Consider the following 16,180-nt stretch of genomic DNA (forward strand, 5'->3'; position numbering starts at 1 on the left):
ACCTCTTTGTTAGTCCTTGGAACTCCGCATATTCCGGCTCCTTCCCATCCCTGATTTCCACCTGCTGGGATGTACCACCTTTTCCTTTTTCCACTGAGAGACTGCCCCGTGACTCGAACACTCTGCACCTTTCTAGACCTTTCTAGACCTTTCCACCTTAACACTCTTTCTCGAGTGTTAGTTCCCCACGTGCCTCTATTCCAATCTTGGACTCCACGGAAACTGGTGTGTTTGCCATGTTGTTTCACAAACAGACCACGCTCACGTTAGTCCTCGTGATTTGCAGGATGACCCCCAGCAATGGCACCTCAGTACACCTGATTTCTATCTGTACATTCATGTCAGTCTGTTTCCAGTGGATTTGTTTTTATCTAAAATGTCACTGATTTCCTCCTTTGGACCTCCTCATTCGGAGGACGGGGCCACAGAAGAGGGAAAGAGGCCAAGTTTAAACCTTTTTCCAGGCGCCTACCTTTTGCTGGACCCCTGGGCTTTTGGGACGAGGGGTGCCCCCAGCACCATGACTGCTGTCTGCCTGGGCTCCAGAGAAAGGGGGGTGGAGGCCGGAGGGCTGGGGAGAGAAGCTTGCAGGATGGCTCTCATGCCCTGAGTTCTGGAAGGAAGAAACGACCAATGAGGTAGCCTCCAGCAGCACACTTGAGAGCTTTGGCTGAGACTCCTGGTCCCTGCCCTGGTGTCTTATCTTTTCAACTCTCCCTAAATCCCATTATCAAAGTCTCAAATCTGGCTTTGTACGTATCACCCATTGCTCAAAAACCTTCCATGGCTCCCATGCATCCACAGCATAAGGTCTCCACCTGTAACGTGTTCGAGATGCTCCAGGCCAGGTACCATTTCCTTCAAAAGCTTGTATTCTATTAACTTCCCTCAGCATGCCCTGCACATTGTACTTTCCTATCTTTTCCCACATGGAATGTTCTTTTTCCGACTCTTGTTTTTTAATGCTACGTTTCTCATGGAGTCTAACCCCTTTGCAAAACCTTCCTGGACTGGCCTCCCCCCACCCCAAAAAAGACCTTCCTGGATCTTCCTAGCCCTTCATGACCAATCTGCTTCCCCCCACCTTCCCCCAACACTTCGTGCAGCATTTGATACCAGAAGCACTGATCAGGCATGTTATTCTATATTGCTCTTTATCTTTTTATCATGTAATTGATCATGTCCTCAAAGAGTGCTTTGTAAACTATGAACCACTGCACAAATGTTAGTTCTTCTTGAGAGTATCCATGTCATCAGAATGGTCTTAGGGTCCAGAGCTGTGTTTCCAGAACTATTTTTACCTTTGTTGCCTAGGACACCGTGCACTGAGTAAATGTCAACAGAGATGACAATCCATGTGACGTCCCAGCCCCTCCCAGAGTGCCCACTCAGAAGTGGGCATCATTCACTTGGATGTGCTGTTCTGGGGTGTGTAAAATCATATTCCCATTACCTATGGCCATACCCCATACTCCCAGGGTAGAGAACGTTCAGTGGGAAAAGGGCATGCATTTCAGCATCAGATAACCCTGGGTTCCTGTGACCCTGGGCTCCTGGGTTAACCTCCTTGAGCTTCATTTTCTTCTGTGGCAAGTAAAGAATAAAGAATTGGAGCTCATAAGGTTGTGACAATTAACGAGATTACTCAGAGGCATGCCTCTTAATACTGGGCACGTGGCAGGATCCAATCATGTGGGTTTTCTTCCTATTTTCCTTTCTCATAAGGTAGATTTCAGAACTTTTGATGATGTAATTTTCTTTCTCAGCCTTAGGTAGATTTTCCTAATGATTTTTTAGCTTCGTGGACAAGGAAAGTCTCTGATGATCACCTTGGTCGAGGCTTTGAAGTAGTTACTGCCGTAAGCTCTCTCTACAACCACCCCTCATTCAGCTCCAGCCACACTGGTCTTCCTTCTGATCCCTGAATATTACACACACAACTCCCACCTCAGGGCCCTTGCTCTTGCTATTCTTCCTTTGCCTGCAACCTTCACCCCAAATATTCATGAGGCTTTCTCCCTCATCTCTTTCAAAGATTTGCTTAAATGGCCCCAGACCTTGACTTAAAAGTTGCAAACTTGCAAATGCTCCATCACCATGCCTCCCTGATTTTTCTCCATAACATCTATCATCCTTTAAGGGTGCTTGGGTGGCTCAGTCGGTTAAGCATCTGCCTTTGGCTCACTTGGGCTCATGATACCCGGGTCCTGGGATTGAGCCCCACATGGGGCTCCCTGCTCTCCTTCTCCCCCCCTGCTCGTGCTCTCTCTAGCTATGTCTCTTTTTCTCTCAAATAAATAAAATCTTAAAAAAAAAAAAGATCTATCATCTTCTGATACATGATATATTTTATGTGTTTATTTTATTTACTGTCTTCCCATGAGAATGGGGATTTTTGTTTGGTTAGTTCATCCCTCATCCCCAGAGACCACACAGTAGCGTTCGGAAAATATTTGCCCTATGCAGACCATTACACGGAGAGAATAGTAAGATCTGGTAACTTCCCGTTGGCTCTCTTGATAAATTGGTTTGGCCTCATAGGCAAAATATTCATTATCCAGCCTTTCACCGGCCGATTTTGCCAACCTCAATCTCAGAGAAGAGAGTCTCCCCTCTACGGTGAAGACCAGAGGTTGCTTCTGGGCTTCCCCTAAACCCTGCCCATTCAGACTTCAGCTCTTGAGCCTTTGCCGAGCCACACCCCACTTCTGGAAAGCGGGGTGCTCCGGGGGAGCCTGGGGCGGGGAGTTCTTACCTGTGCAGCGCATACCTGGTTGCTGGCAGGTGAGGTGATCCTGTGCCCTTCCCCTTGGGCGCCCGAAGAGGAGGGGAGGAAGTAATGGTTGTTGGGGGATGGGGGCAAACTGATGTGCTGCGGGCTTTTGACAGCGCCCAGCGGCGAGTGCTGAGGGGAGCACTGCGGGCTGAGGAACGTGGACGGCAGCGCGTCGCTGGGGCCCGAGGCCGGCTCGGCGCACGGAGCGGGCCCCGGGGGCCGGCGCCCTGCCGCTTCGCAGGCCTGCGCTCGGCCCTCTGAGCTGAGGCCCTGTCTCTTCCCAGGTCTCTGCTGGGGCGTGAAGGGACAACTGGACGCGGCGTCCTCCTGCTTGACGGGGACGGCCAAGAAGGGCGGCGGCTTCTCGGGGCAGGTGCTCCTCTTCTGCTTCTGCAGCTGCAGCCTCAGCTCCTCCACGTGGCGCTGCTCCTGCTGGAGCTTCCAGGTGAGCTCGTTGATCACCTTCTGCTTCTCCACCAGCATCTTGTCCTTCTCCGAGTCCAGCCCGTCCAGCTCGGGGCCGAGGGAGCCCCCGTTCAGGCTGCTCAGGAGGCTCTCGTCGGCGCATGCGGGGAGCGGGGACGGGTGCAGGCAGAGGGACGGGGACGCGTCGTTGAAGGGGTCGGGCAGGGACCCCGCCGCCGACAGGTCGGACGAGGCGGGCGAGATCGGGGGGCTGGAGCTGGTGCTGCCGAAGTGGTAGAAGCCGTTGGATAAGGCGCCGGTGGACGGGGAGGACTGGTAGCCCGGCAGCGCGCTGCTGGGCGTCACGGGGAAAGTGACCGTCGTGATGTCCCCGAAGTTGGCCAGGGGGGTCCCCGAACAGTCCTGGAAGGGCCGCAGACGGTCCATGAGGGCCGTCTTGGTGCCCGACACGGGCAGACCGCGGATTCGAAGCTGCTGTCTTAATTCCGAGACCTACAGAAACCAGGGCGTGGTTAGTGTGCTGGTTAAGAACACTCTTTAAAAATAAATAATTACATTCGCTTTCAAACATCACACGTGGAATTTTACAACATCCGCTTTTCTATGATTTGCTTACAATCCCCTCCCCTTCCCTTGGTATCAATAGGCTTGTGCACCATGCTTTTTTTTTATTTTCATGATCCCAGAATCCTAGAAAGGCATAGCCCACATGGACCGTAGAGGTCGCCTACTCTGCTAGCTTCCAGCCCCCACCCTGGCCCTCGCCCCATTCTACAGATGAGAAGACTGATCTCTGCCCAGGTTTAGCCATCAGCCAGCAACCAATCATCCCAAAGCATGCTGAGACTCTAGGTCTTCTGCTCCTAGGTCACCGGTCTCCCTGCCAGGCTCTCTCTGTCCTTGGTTCTCCAACTTGAGCAGGTGCATTTTTAACGGGTTCCCAGGGGATGCTGATGCACTGGTCCCTGGACCAGGTTTTGAGAACCATGGTTCTACATTAACACTTATGTCCTGTTTTTTTTTTTTTTTTAAGATGTATTTATTTTAGAGAGAGAGTGAGCCTGAGCATGGGGAGGGGCAGAGGGAGAGAGAATCTTAAGTAGATTCCCTGCTGAGCATGGAGCCCGACACAGGGCTTGATCCCACCACCCCAAGATCATGACCTGAGCTGAAACCAAGAGTCAGAGGCTCAGCTCAACAGACTGAGCCGCCCAGGCGCCCCACATACGTCCTAATTTTAATAACTGGCTAGATGATAGTCATATACTGAGGGAGACCGTGCCGGGATAAGACCATCAGTTCAAATCCCGACCTTGCCTCTTACTAGCTCAGAGATCACTCTGTGCCTTGGTTCCCCTTCTGTAAAATGGAGACAGTCATAGCGACCTTATATGTTTTTGTGAGGACTGAAATGGCTTAACATTTGTTAAGTGCTTGGAATAGTGTCTCGCAAATGGTTAGTGTGGTGTAAGAGTTTGCCATTATTATGTTGATTCACGTGTGATAATTTCATCCTGCATTTTTTACAATGTTCATAAATGATAAGCTGCAGATATCTAAAAATATGGGAACTAAATTAACGATCATGACTATGAATGATGGAATACCTGAATCCATTAAAGCTGATGTTATATGTAATAATGAATAATTATTTATGGTATATTATTTTTTCTTGATTTTTAAAATTTGAGAGAGAGAGAAAAGAGAGAGAGAGCACAAGCAGGGGGAGGGACAAAGGGAGAAGGGCAAGCAGATTCCCTGCTGAGCAAGGAGCCGGATGCAGGACTCGATCCCAGGACCCTGAGATCATGATCTGAGCAGAAGTGAGACACTCAACCAACAGAGCAACCCAGATGCCCCCCCTGTTTTTGGTATATTATTAAATGAAAAACAGTTTGAATTGTTTGATTCTATTTTTCTAAGAATTATATAAATTTGTATGTATGTGTGTGTATATTTAAACCTATGCTTGCTGATGAAAATATGTAGATAAAGATAGACTAAAATGTTAACAATGGTTCTCCTTATCTCTAACATCCTAAATATTTCACATAAGATATTACTTTTGTAATTAAAACAAGAAACATTAAATATCTAAGTGTCAATAATCCCATAAAATAGCTAGAAGAACAAATAGGGAAATATCCTTCTGATATTCTGTAGGGAAAGATCTTTTGAGCCTAAAAGCAAAGAAAGCAACTTTAAAAATACTGAAGACAAAAATAAAAAACCCCTCTAAGTCAAAAACACCAAAAAGAAAATGAAAATGCAGATAGCAGTCTCAGACAAAAATAATTGCAGGACAAATAATAAAGTGTTAGTAAGCTCTATGTACCAAGTATGCTTTAACAGACCCCCAAAATAAACCAACACCCCAAAATGGGTAATGGGCATGGTTCAACTCTTCACAAACAAAAGATACATTTTTATTTATTTATTTGAGAGAGAGCGAGAGAGAGGGAGAGCACGAGCAGGGAAGAGGAGCAGAGGGAGAGAGGGAGAAGCAGGCTCCCCGCTGAGCAGGGAGCCCCATGCGGGGCTCGATCCCAGGATTCTGGGATCATGACCTGAGCCAAAGGAAGACGCTTCACCGACTGAGCCACCCAGGTGCCCACAAAAGATACATTTTTTTAAAAATGGCAATAATGGACATGTACTAGCATTAGTAATCCAAATAAAATAAATATGGACATATTTTTGCATTCATGAAATTGACAAAGGAATTAATAACACTTTGTGTTAATGAAGTATCAGCAAAAATAAGCAAATAAAAATGTTTTTTAAAGAAAGTTCCTTAATACCTTGCTATTCCAAGTGTGGTCCTTGGACCACCAGCTCCAAGGGCATCTGGGAGCATGTTAGGAATGCAGACACTCAGGCCCCCTCCCCACACCTACTGAATCAGAATCTGTATTTTACCCAGAGCCCCAGGTGATCCAGTGTGTATACTCATGCTTGATAAATGTTGCCGCAGCCCAATGCTTCTGGCAGTAGATTGGCACAAACGTTCAGGACAGAAATTTTTACAATATGTATTCTTTGGCAAGAACTTTAGTATTTTTTTTTTTTTAAGTAGGCTCCATGTTCAACACAGGGGTCGAACTCACAACTCTGAGATCAAGACCTGAGGTCAAGAGTCAGATGCTGTACCGACTGAGCCACCCAGGTGCCCCTGGCAAGAACTTTAAAATATGTTAATATGTTTTGGTTCAGGAATTCTACTCCCAGGTATTTAGCCTGGGACAGTCACTGGATACATCAATAAATTTATGTACAAATTATATTTTTAATAGCAAAAATTTGGAAGCAAGTTAAGTGTCTGACACAGGACTGTTAACTAGGTAGTAGAATGATACGCTATGAAAAATAAAAATTCTGGGGTGCCTGGGTGGCTCAGTCGGTTAAGCATCTGCCTTCGGCTCAGGTCATGATCCCAGGGTCCTGGGATCTAGCCCCACATCGGGCTCCGTGCTCAGCGGGGAGTCTGCTTCTCCCTCTGCCTGCCACTCCCCCTGCTTGTGCTCTCTCTCTGACAAATAAATAAATGAATAAATAACATCTTAAAAAAAATAAAAATTTTATCGAACATTGCAAGTTATGAAAAATGCTTATGATATGTTAAACAAAAAAGCATGTCAGAAATTCATGCTCACAGGATTACCTTACAGCAATAATTTAAAAAAAATTTTTTCAACAATAATTTTTAAAAGAAAACAGGTCCACCTGTATTTTCAGTTTATAGGGAAATAAAATCTGCAATGCTATCTGTGGGTCAATTATCTTTTAAAATACTCTTTATTTCTACCTGCACTATCCTGTCTCAACAGTAAATAACTACTTTTATAATCATTTAAAGGGTATTTTAAAAGGATTACAAGAACTCACACTATTGCAAGCGGTAAATATACCCCCCCCATCTTTCTGGCATTGTTTTATCTTTTTTTTTTTTTTTTCAGATTTGCTGGTTTGAAAAAGTACAGAATAGCAACTCATTATTGTTTTAACTTTGAATTACTTAAAATTAATGAGTTCTACATTTATTTTTAGAATCTGTTCTGGCACTGAATATTTTAAACTACATCATTAAATAATGCAGCTCATATTCCAAAATAACACAAATACTTGTTGCGTTCATGTACCTTACATTTCGGAGTATTATGCTGTGTGGGCTTGCTTGGGACAAAGGTTTGTATACACCTCTTTCGTATACTCACTGGTGTTTTAATCGCCGATCACTCTTTCAACCATGTGTTATGGAAATGTGTATCATACACAAAAGTTGATGAAAAAAGTATAATGAACCTCATGTACCCATCAACCACCTTCAACAATGATTAATCCATGCCCAATCCTGATTCATTTATACCCTAAACCACTTCCACTATATTTCCTAAATTATTCTGAAGCAACTCATATAATGAGATCTGTAAATATTCTGATATCTTTCTCTAAAAGATAAGTGCATTTCATAAAAAATGCCAATAAAAGACCATTATCACACCCAAAACACATGAATAACTATTTCTTAATATCCATCATATTTTCCCAGTTTCTAAATTTCCCATTATTTTCTCTCTCTCATGCTGTCATGCTCTCTGGCTCTCAAGTTTCTTAGAAACAAGAAAAAAAAATCCATATACTGGATTAGCAAAAAAACAAAAAACAAAAAAACATATACTGTGATGTTACCATGTATAACTTTATTTTTTATTTTTTTTTTAAAGATTTTATTTATTTATTTGATACAGAGAGAATGAGAGACAGAGAGCATGAGAGGGAGGAGGGTCAGAGGGAGAAGCAGACTCCCTGCCGGGCAGGGAGCCCGATGCGGGACTCGATCCCGGGACTCCAGGATCATGACCTGAGCCGAAGGCAGTCGCCCAACCAACTGAGCCACCCAGGCGCCCCACCATGTATAACTTTAAAAACAAGATTTATTTATTTATTTGAGAGACAGAGAGAGAGAGTGAGCAGGAGCGGGGGGCTGGAGCAGAGAGAGAGGGAGAATCTCAAGCAGGCTCCCTGCTGAGTGCAGAGCCCGACACAGGGCTCAATCTCACAACCCCGAGATCATGACCCTGAGCCCAAACTAAGAGTCGGATGCTTAACTAGCTATGTCCCCCAGGTGCCTGCCCCCCATGTATAACTTTTTAATGAGAAATGAAACTTTCTTCCCAGTGCTTTTCCCCTTTTACTCCTAATCAGCAAAACATGAGCATTTTGGGAGAACATCGACCTTCGATACCTTATCTTTCTGATGACCTGTTTTAAGGGTCACCTTCATTAATTCCTCCTATTTCTTCCTTTTCCAAGGTACGGTTACATCACCTGTTTCCTTTATTCCTCTTCTCTCCTTCTTCCCTTCCCACTCTTTCCAATTGCTCTCCTTCCGTCTCTTTCGGTCTCGTGGCTTTAACCCACCCCGCTATGCAAACGATGCCAAAATTTCTGTGCCCTGCCTGACAACTAGATCAGTGTGACTCTAACTGCATGGAGACGGGTTAGACTTTTCCTCTTGGTTGTCCTGGTGGTAACTGTGACTCAATTTCCCCAAACTGAATGCACCTGCCAACATCCCTTCAGATCAACTCCCCATTCTACCCTCCCAGTTTCTGCCCCTGCTGTCACAATCCCAGGTGACACCTCTCCCCATACACCCCGTGGTCAAGTCCAATTAAGGTTTCTCCTTCTCCATCCTCATTTCGAATGACAGTAGCAAAACCTTTGAGATCACTGAATTAAAAGAAGTACTACTCTCCAATCCAGTAATCACACTACTGGATATTTACTGAAAAAAATACAAAAACAGGAATTCAAAGGCATACATGCACCCCTATATTTAGAGCAGCATTATTTACCATAGCCAAATTACGGAAGCTTCCCAAGTGCCCATTGATAGATGAATGGAAAAAGAAGATGTGGTGTGTATACAATGGAATATTACTCAGCCATAAAAAAGAACGAAACCTCGCCATTTGCAACAACATGGATGGAGCTAGACGGTATAATGCTAAGCAAAATAAGTCAGTCAGAGAAAGACAAATACCATGTGATTTCATTCATATGTGGAATTTAAGAAACAAACAAAACAAGCAAAGGAAAAAAAAGAGAGAGGGAGACAAACCAAGGACAGACTTTTAATCATAAAGAACAAACTGATAGTCACCAGAGGGGAGGTGGCGGGGCGATGGGAGAAATATGTGATGGGGGTCAAGGAGTGCACTTGTGATGAACTCTGGGTTTTGTACAGAATTGTCGAATCACCATATTTTACACCCGAAACTAATATAATACTGCATGTTAACTATACTGGAATTTAAAATAAAATAAAATAAAATAAGAAAAAAAAATCACTCACTTAAGTGCAAACCCCAGTTTTGTCATCTATAGTCGGGTTAACTTGCATAGCATTTGGTCTCTGTTTCTGGGGGTGGGGGTTAAGCAAGACATTTATTCACTTAGTATATGATCTTAGTGCACTGTGTGTCTATAGTATAAACCGTAAACTCACAACTGATCGACACTCAAACTTGACAATGTGCGACCCATGTAGGGATGTGAGGTTGATGTGATAAATGTCATATGTCTCCCAAATATAACTCCAGACTTCCTACTTTAACTTCTTAAAATACACCAATCAATGTTACCAGAGAAACTAAAGCCAAATCTATGAATTTACCAAACTTATTTATTCTGTAAAGATTCTTAGGCTTCTACAGAAGGAGATGTAAGTCTATTTTTAGATGTCAGCATTCTGGATCGACTTGTGGGCTCTGGAAACATAGGACGAAGTTGTCAAATGAACGGATGAAATTGGGATGGCTTCTCCAAGTGGGGGAGAAAATGTAGAGATAAAAGAATCTCTTTTACATGTTAACCTATGTCCTGATAGAACCAACATATTTCTCCCACTTTTCTCACCTGAGCTGTCAGGGTTGGTGTTAGGTTTATCAACAGTATCTTTCTTCTAGGGGAACCTGGGTGGCTTGGTTGGTTAAGCATCTGACTTCGGCTCAGGCCATGATCTCAGGGTCCTGGGATCGAGCCCCGCGTCGGGCTCCCTACTCAGCAGGGAGTCTGCTTCTCCCTCTGCTCCTCCCCCCACTCATGCTCTCTCTTTCAAATAAATAAATAAAATCTTAAAAAAAAAACCAATATCTTTGTTCTATACAGCAAACTGTTTTATAGCATTCATGATAAAGATAAATATCAAAAATATCTAGGATGATAATGAGTTATATGCCTTATTCATTTAGCATCTTTGAGGTCCTGATTTTTATGTTCACATGTAAAACCTATCTTGCAGGGTGAAAATGGAAGCAAATCTATACAGGATGGTCGACTGATAGTTTACATTCAGAAACTGGCAGCTGCGACCCCCATCATTTCCTACTACCCCTGCTAATTTATTATTATATATCGAACCAGCCAATCATTCTGAACATGTGCACATGGAGGAAACCATCTTTGGAGGCTCTGCCAGACGGCACATCACATCTAGACTAGGCAACTACCTGACCCCGGCTCCCATCCTAAGGTAGATTACTTTTTTTTTTTTAAAGATTTTATTTATTTATTCATTAGAGACAGAGAGAGAGAGGCAGAGGGAGAAGCAGGCTCCCAAGGAGCAGGGAGCCCGATGCGGGACTCGATCCCAGGACCCTGAGATCATGACCTGAGCCGAAGGCAGATGCTTAACCATCTGAGCCACCCAGGCGCCCGGTAGATTACTTTTTAAAAAATCTTTTTTTTTTTTTTTTTTCAATGCAGGGCTTGAACTCATAACCTTGAGATCACGAGTCAGATGCTTCACCCACTGAGCCAGCCAGGAGCATCTGAAAAATCTTTTTTATTCTGGTTAAAGACATATGGCATGAAATATACTATCCAATCATTTAAGTATGCAGTTCAGTGGAATTAATTCATTCACACTGTTGTGCAAACATTATCACCATCCGTCTCCAGAACATTTTCCTCATTGTGAGCAGAACCTATGTACCCATTACACACTAACACCCCATTCCTCCTCTGCCTAGCCCCTGGCAAACACCCTTCTACTTTCTGTCTTTGAACTTCTCTAGGTCCCTCATACAAGTAGACTCACAGAATAGTTGTCCCTTTGTGCTTGGCTTACTTCATTTAGCATATTGTTTTCTGGGTGAGAGGACCTAATTTTATACCTTCATGGATTTATGACCTGGGGAGTGAAGGGTGGATGACCTGTTACCAGAAGCTTGGCATCCTCTTCCAGCCTTATGGATGCTAAATTGGAATGAGCTCAATGAAACCTAAGCATTTTTATTCCAAGTGGAAGGGACAGAGGAACTCTTGATATCACAACCCAAGATATATTTTATTGACTGGTGTTGGCCATTGGCAGCCATAGAATTAATTTTCTTTCATTTGAAATAAATCCCACTACCACCTTTCCCCCAAGACAGATAATGACCAAAGACTGAGAATGGGAATGGAGGGTGACAAATAAGGCCTGAGAAATCCTGGCCCAGTGAAGACCACGGGGACCTGTAGGAAATTGGCTTTTTGGGGACAAGTGATAAGGTCCTTTGGGGGAGGGGAGAGTAATAGGTGGGATCACAGACAACGGAGTGAAGTGTTGAGGGGAGCAGGTGTTCACACATTAGAGAAGTTGAAGGCACCACAAACTGCCTTCTTCAGTTCTTTTGTAAGTACCGGATGGATGAATACGCCAGTCGCGATCACTGCTCTGGAATGTGCGAGGTTTAGCTCAAAGCCCAGGGTCATCTCAGTGGACTGAGATCCCTGAGGTCTGTGATCCAGAGCAAACTGCTCCCCCCCCACACAGCATTTAACATGTTGCTGTCACATTTCAGGGCAGAAATTCTCAGACTTGGGGATTTCACAGAACAGTACGTTGTTTCAACTTAGGTAGTTGATGCAGTTGAGGTTGGGTTACCAACATTTCGGCTCCTTACACAAGACTAACATCCTTATTTAATAATACTCCTGCTTAATAGAAAGAAACAAAAGTCTACCAGAAACATTCCACTTCCACCCACTACTGTCATCATTTCCAAGCAGGGTCTTTCTTTAGATTTGAAACATCGGGAGCAAATAAATACTTTGAATAAAGATCCTTCAAGGTATGCCGAACACACTTAGATTTATGAAAAGCCCTTTATGTGGTTCTTGTTTTTCTCATTTCACCAGAGACTGGTTAAAGTTCATCACGGAATTGACTGCTGGTTTAGAACATTCAGGAAGCCCACATCAGTCTTACTCTCTGCGCTATGCTCTGTCATGTATATACGATTCCACTGGGTTCTCACAAGAACTCATGTATGCAAATGAGCAATCTAAGATGCAGAGAAATTAAGATACGAACCCAAGGTTGCATAGCCAGTGAAAGAGCTGAGTTAGAAGCCCAGGGTCTTCTGCTCTATGGGGGGCGGGGTACTCAACCACAGCAGTTAAGATTTTATCATCTACTTGAATCTCCCTAACCTTCTCCCTAACCTTCTCCCTCCCACTGTTTTATTCAAGAACTCAGTTGGGGAAAATGTTGTTAAAAAGCTACTGATGGATTTGTCCGGGCACCTGGCTGGCTCAGTCAGTGGAGCATACGACCCTTGATCTCGGGGTTGTGAGTTCAAGTCCCATGTTGGGTGTAGAGATTATTTAAAAAGAAAATCTTAAAAAAATCCACTGATGTATTTGTTGAAGGACAGGGAGGAAGGAAGGGCAGGCAGGCAGGAAGGAAAACACACCAAATCCTATACCTTCAGATCATCTAGGTTTGATGGCAGTGGGCCTGGTTTGAGAGAAGAGACACCAGTTTGTCCAGAAAAGCTGTTTTTGACAGGAGACAAAGGGGTACTGCTCAGTGGTGTTGAAGTAGAGTTTGGATTTCTGACCATCTGTTCATTTGGCTCTCTGAAAACCAAACAAAAAAGAGGCACTTAAAATATGGGCAAATAGATATATGGGGGTGTAGTACCGGGATTTACAATAAGAAATTACACATTTGGTCCTTGTCCCTCTCTATGGCACAGAGCTCCTAAAATCCTTGGAATCTCCTAAGTGATGAGACCCACAGGGGTGTCAGCTCTTAGTGAGGTGACTTTGTGAAAGCCCCTAGGTCACCTAAGGATGGGGGCTGGTTGCCTGAGAACCAACCCTGTGATTTGAGGTTGAAACTTTCAGTCCCACCCCCTGCCCTCTGGGGAGAGGAGCTAGGCTGGAAGTTGATTCATTCACCAATGGCCAATGATTTAATCAATCATTGCCTCTAATGCAGTCTCCCTAACACCTAAAAGAATGGAGTTCAGAGAGCTTCCAGGTTGGTGAACACGTGGAGAACAAGGAGAGCGGCATGCTTGGGGTGGGGGCGTGGAAGCTCCTCGCCCTTTCCCCATCCCTTGCCCTGTGCATCTCTTCCATCTGGCGGTTCCTGAGTTACATCCTTCTATAATAAACCAGTGATCTCGTAAGTCAAGTGCTTCTCTGAGTTCTGTGAGCCGCTCTAGCGAATTAATGGAACCCAAGGAGGAAATTGTGGGAACCTCTGATCTATAGCCCTGTCAACCAGAAGCCCAGGTCACAACTTTTAGACTTGTGGTTGGCACCTGAAGTTGGGGAAGGGGGGGCAGTCTTGTAGGACTGAGCCCTTAACCTGTGGGGTCTGATGCTGTCTGTCCAGGTAGATGGTGCCAGAATTGTGTGGAACTGTAGGGCACCCGGCTGGTGATGTGGGGAAAGCCTCCCCCACACACTGGGATTGGGTGGCCAGAACCCTTGGTGGGTAGCTTTGCATTTAGATCAGGTCACAAGCTAATGGCCTGCAAGGATCAGGCAAGAAATCAATCAGCGGGAGAGGCGGGGCAAGGACACCAACAGTGCAAGCTCGGTGCCAAGTGGCAAGTGACACTCTCTCTGGGGAGACAGGAGGGAGCTGTAGAGACTGTGGCATAGTGGAGAGTGTCCTGGGGGGGCAGGAGCACCCCTCATAAAGCATGGCTATATTCAGCACTCAGCATCATTGCCAACCCGACCTGAGGCTGAGCAGAGACAGGTGCGGGAACCTACACCCCAACTTCAGAGTTGAAGGGAATGGCCCATTTAAAAGGTGACCTGCCGTGGGGGTCACAGGCCGGGGTCTGAGAGTCAAACTTTGGGGCTGGCCATCACTCAGTCACTCGGCTCTGTTGCGTCCTAAAGCATAAGGGCCGAGTGAATCCAAGAAATGGAACCATTCTGAGACGGTCTCTCCTCTCTGCTCCACGATTCAGTCCAAGAGCGCTAATCCTTTCTCTTTTCCCAACCATGCCTCTTACCGGGGCATCGATTTCGTTGCTTCCTCCCGGCCTTCTGCTCCGGAAAAGGTGGGCATGGTTCCCATTCTAAATCTACCAGACGAGGACGGGGTGCCATCGGGGACTGGCTGGGTGCCCGGGCGCTGGCCCCGTGTGCCTCAGACACAGAGGAGCGCCCCCAGCCCTGGGCCCTCCCGACTTACTTGAGCTGAGCCTGGTGAAGCCCGGGGTAGCCAAGCTGGTGCTGTTGTTGCTGCTGGCTCAGGATCTGGAGCTGCAGAAAGAGCTGCTGCTGCTGGAGTAGCCGGGCGTAGGCCGAGTCCATGGGCGGAGGGGACTTCTCCGCCTTCTGGTCTGGGGGGATGTACTGGTGATATTTGAGCTTCTTCACCTTGGGCTTGGGGTCCTTGGGCTTTTTGTGGCGGTTCTTACTGTCGCTCAAGGACTTGGACTGCGAAAGAGGTGAAGAAATGGCATGTGCTTTAGGTGGAGGGTGGGGGAGGGGGGAATGGCTGGATGCCGTGGCTAGACCGCGAGGAGGTTCTTCTGTTAAGATGGGCTTTCTCGGGGCGCCTAGGTGGCTCAGTTGGTTAAGCGACTGCCTTCGGCTCAGGTCATGATCCTGGAGTCCCTGGATCGAGTCCCGCATTGGGCTCCCTGCTCGGCAGGGAGTCTGCTTCTCCCTCTGACCCTCCCCCCTCTCATGTGCTCTCTCTCATTCTCTCTCTCTCAAATAAATAAATAAAATCTTTAAAAAAAAAAAAAAAAAGATGGGCTTTCTCGAATCCCAGAGATACGATCTAGCAAAGGCACAAGGTGCCAAGAGATCCTGGGGCATTGAGGTACCTGTCGAACGGATCTACTGCAGGTGCCTCAATCTAGAAGGGGGGGTGGGCATGAATCCCAGATGTGACTCCGGGAGCATTTCCTTCCCAGCGCAGAGTAAGACGGAAGCCTGCGTCTCGGCTAGGACGCTTTCCTTGGCTAAAACCACAGATGGCCTAGCAAAGGACACGATCCGATCTTGAGATGGAGTCGTAAGAAGTTCCTTCCCACGTATACACGAAACCGCCTTTAGTGAAGCACTCGGTAAACTGACTTATGAATGACGTCACCTTGGATGAAATTAAGCTTGTCTTTGATGGGGATTTTTGCAGCTTTGGGCGGGAAAGTCAGATAGACTCCCCCATCCCACCAACACCCCAAATACGGATGTAACCCCAGGAGCTGACACCCTCTGAGAGAGTGACACTTGACTTACTATGAGAAGGGTTCGCCACCCACTGGGACCCTTCTAGAAGCTTCCCATCCCAGAGTGTGACTTGGACACACTGAAAGAAGTCAAGGCTACAGGCTAGGAAGTTAAGACCAAGTTCTGAACACGGTGCAGGTACTTTGCTACATCTCCCTTACCTCACCGGACAGTTGAGGAAAATATTCTTACTTTTTATCTCAGTGACCAACACAACGATGTGGAAAGATATTAGTCACAGAAGAACCGGTCTCAAAGGATTATACCTACACCTACGCTCCTGAAATCAAAAGGCCTCCCTATTTTAGGAGGCAGTAGTCCATACTGTCATCAGTTGAAAGAAAAATCTTAACTTTCCAGCCCTGACTTTAATTAGAGAAGCCTGAAATGAAGAACGTGGATGTCATGACCGGCCTCTTGAGGCTTTGGGGGAAA

General features: G+C 45.7%; 1 protein-coding gene across 1 annotated transcript in view; it reads right to left on the reverse strand.

The window, feature by feature from the left end:
* The window catches only part of MYOCD (myocardin), a 96,639-nt gene that overhangs the window by 7,124 nt on the left and 73,335 nt on the right, over window positions 1–16,180 (reverse strand). Inside the window, exons 8-11 of the mRNA XM_081805702.1 lie at window positions 14,697–14,944; window positions 12,961–13,114; window positions 2,756–3,694; window positions 473–613 (exon numbers count right to left, since the gene is read on the reverse strand). Of these exons, the coding sequence (XP_081661828.1) occupies window positions 473–613; window positions 2,756–3,694; window positions 12,961–13,114; window positions 14,697–14,944 (1,482 nt within the window). The remainder of the gene's footprint in view (window positions 1–472; window positions 614–2,755; window positions 3,695–12,960; window positions 13,115–14,696; window positions 14,945–16,180) is intronic.

This window comes from Leptonychotes weddellii, chromosome 15 (genome assembly GCF_054177405.1).
Source record: "Leptonychotes weddellii isolate Sample4059 chromosome 15, ASM5417740v2, whole genome shotgun sequence".
Classification (NCBI taxonomy): Eukaryota; Metazoa; Chordata; class Mammalia; order Carnivora; family Phocidae; genus Leptonychotes; species Leptonychotes weddellii.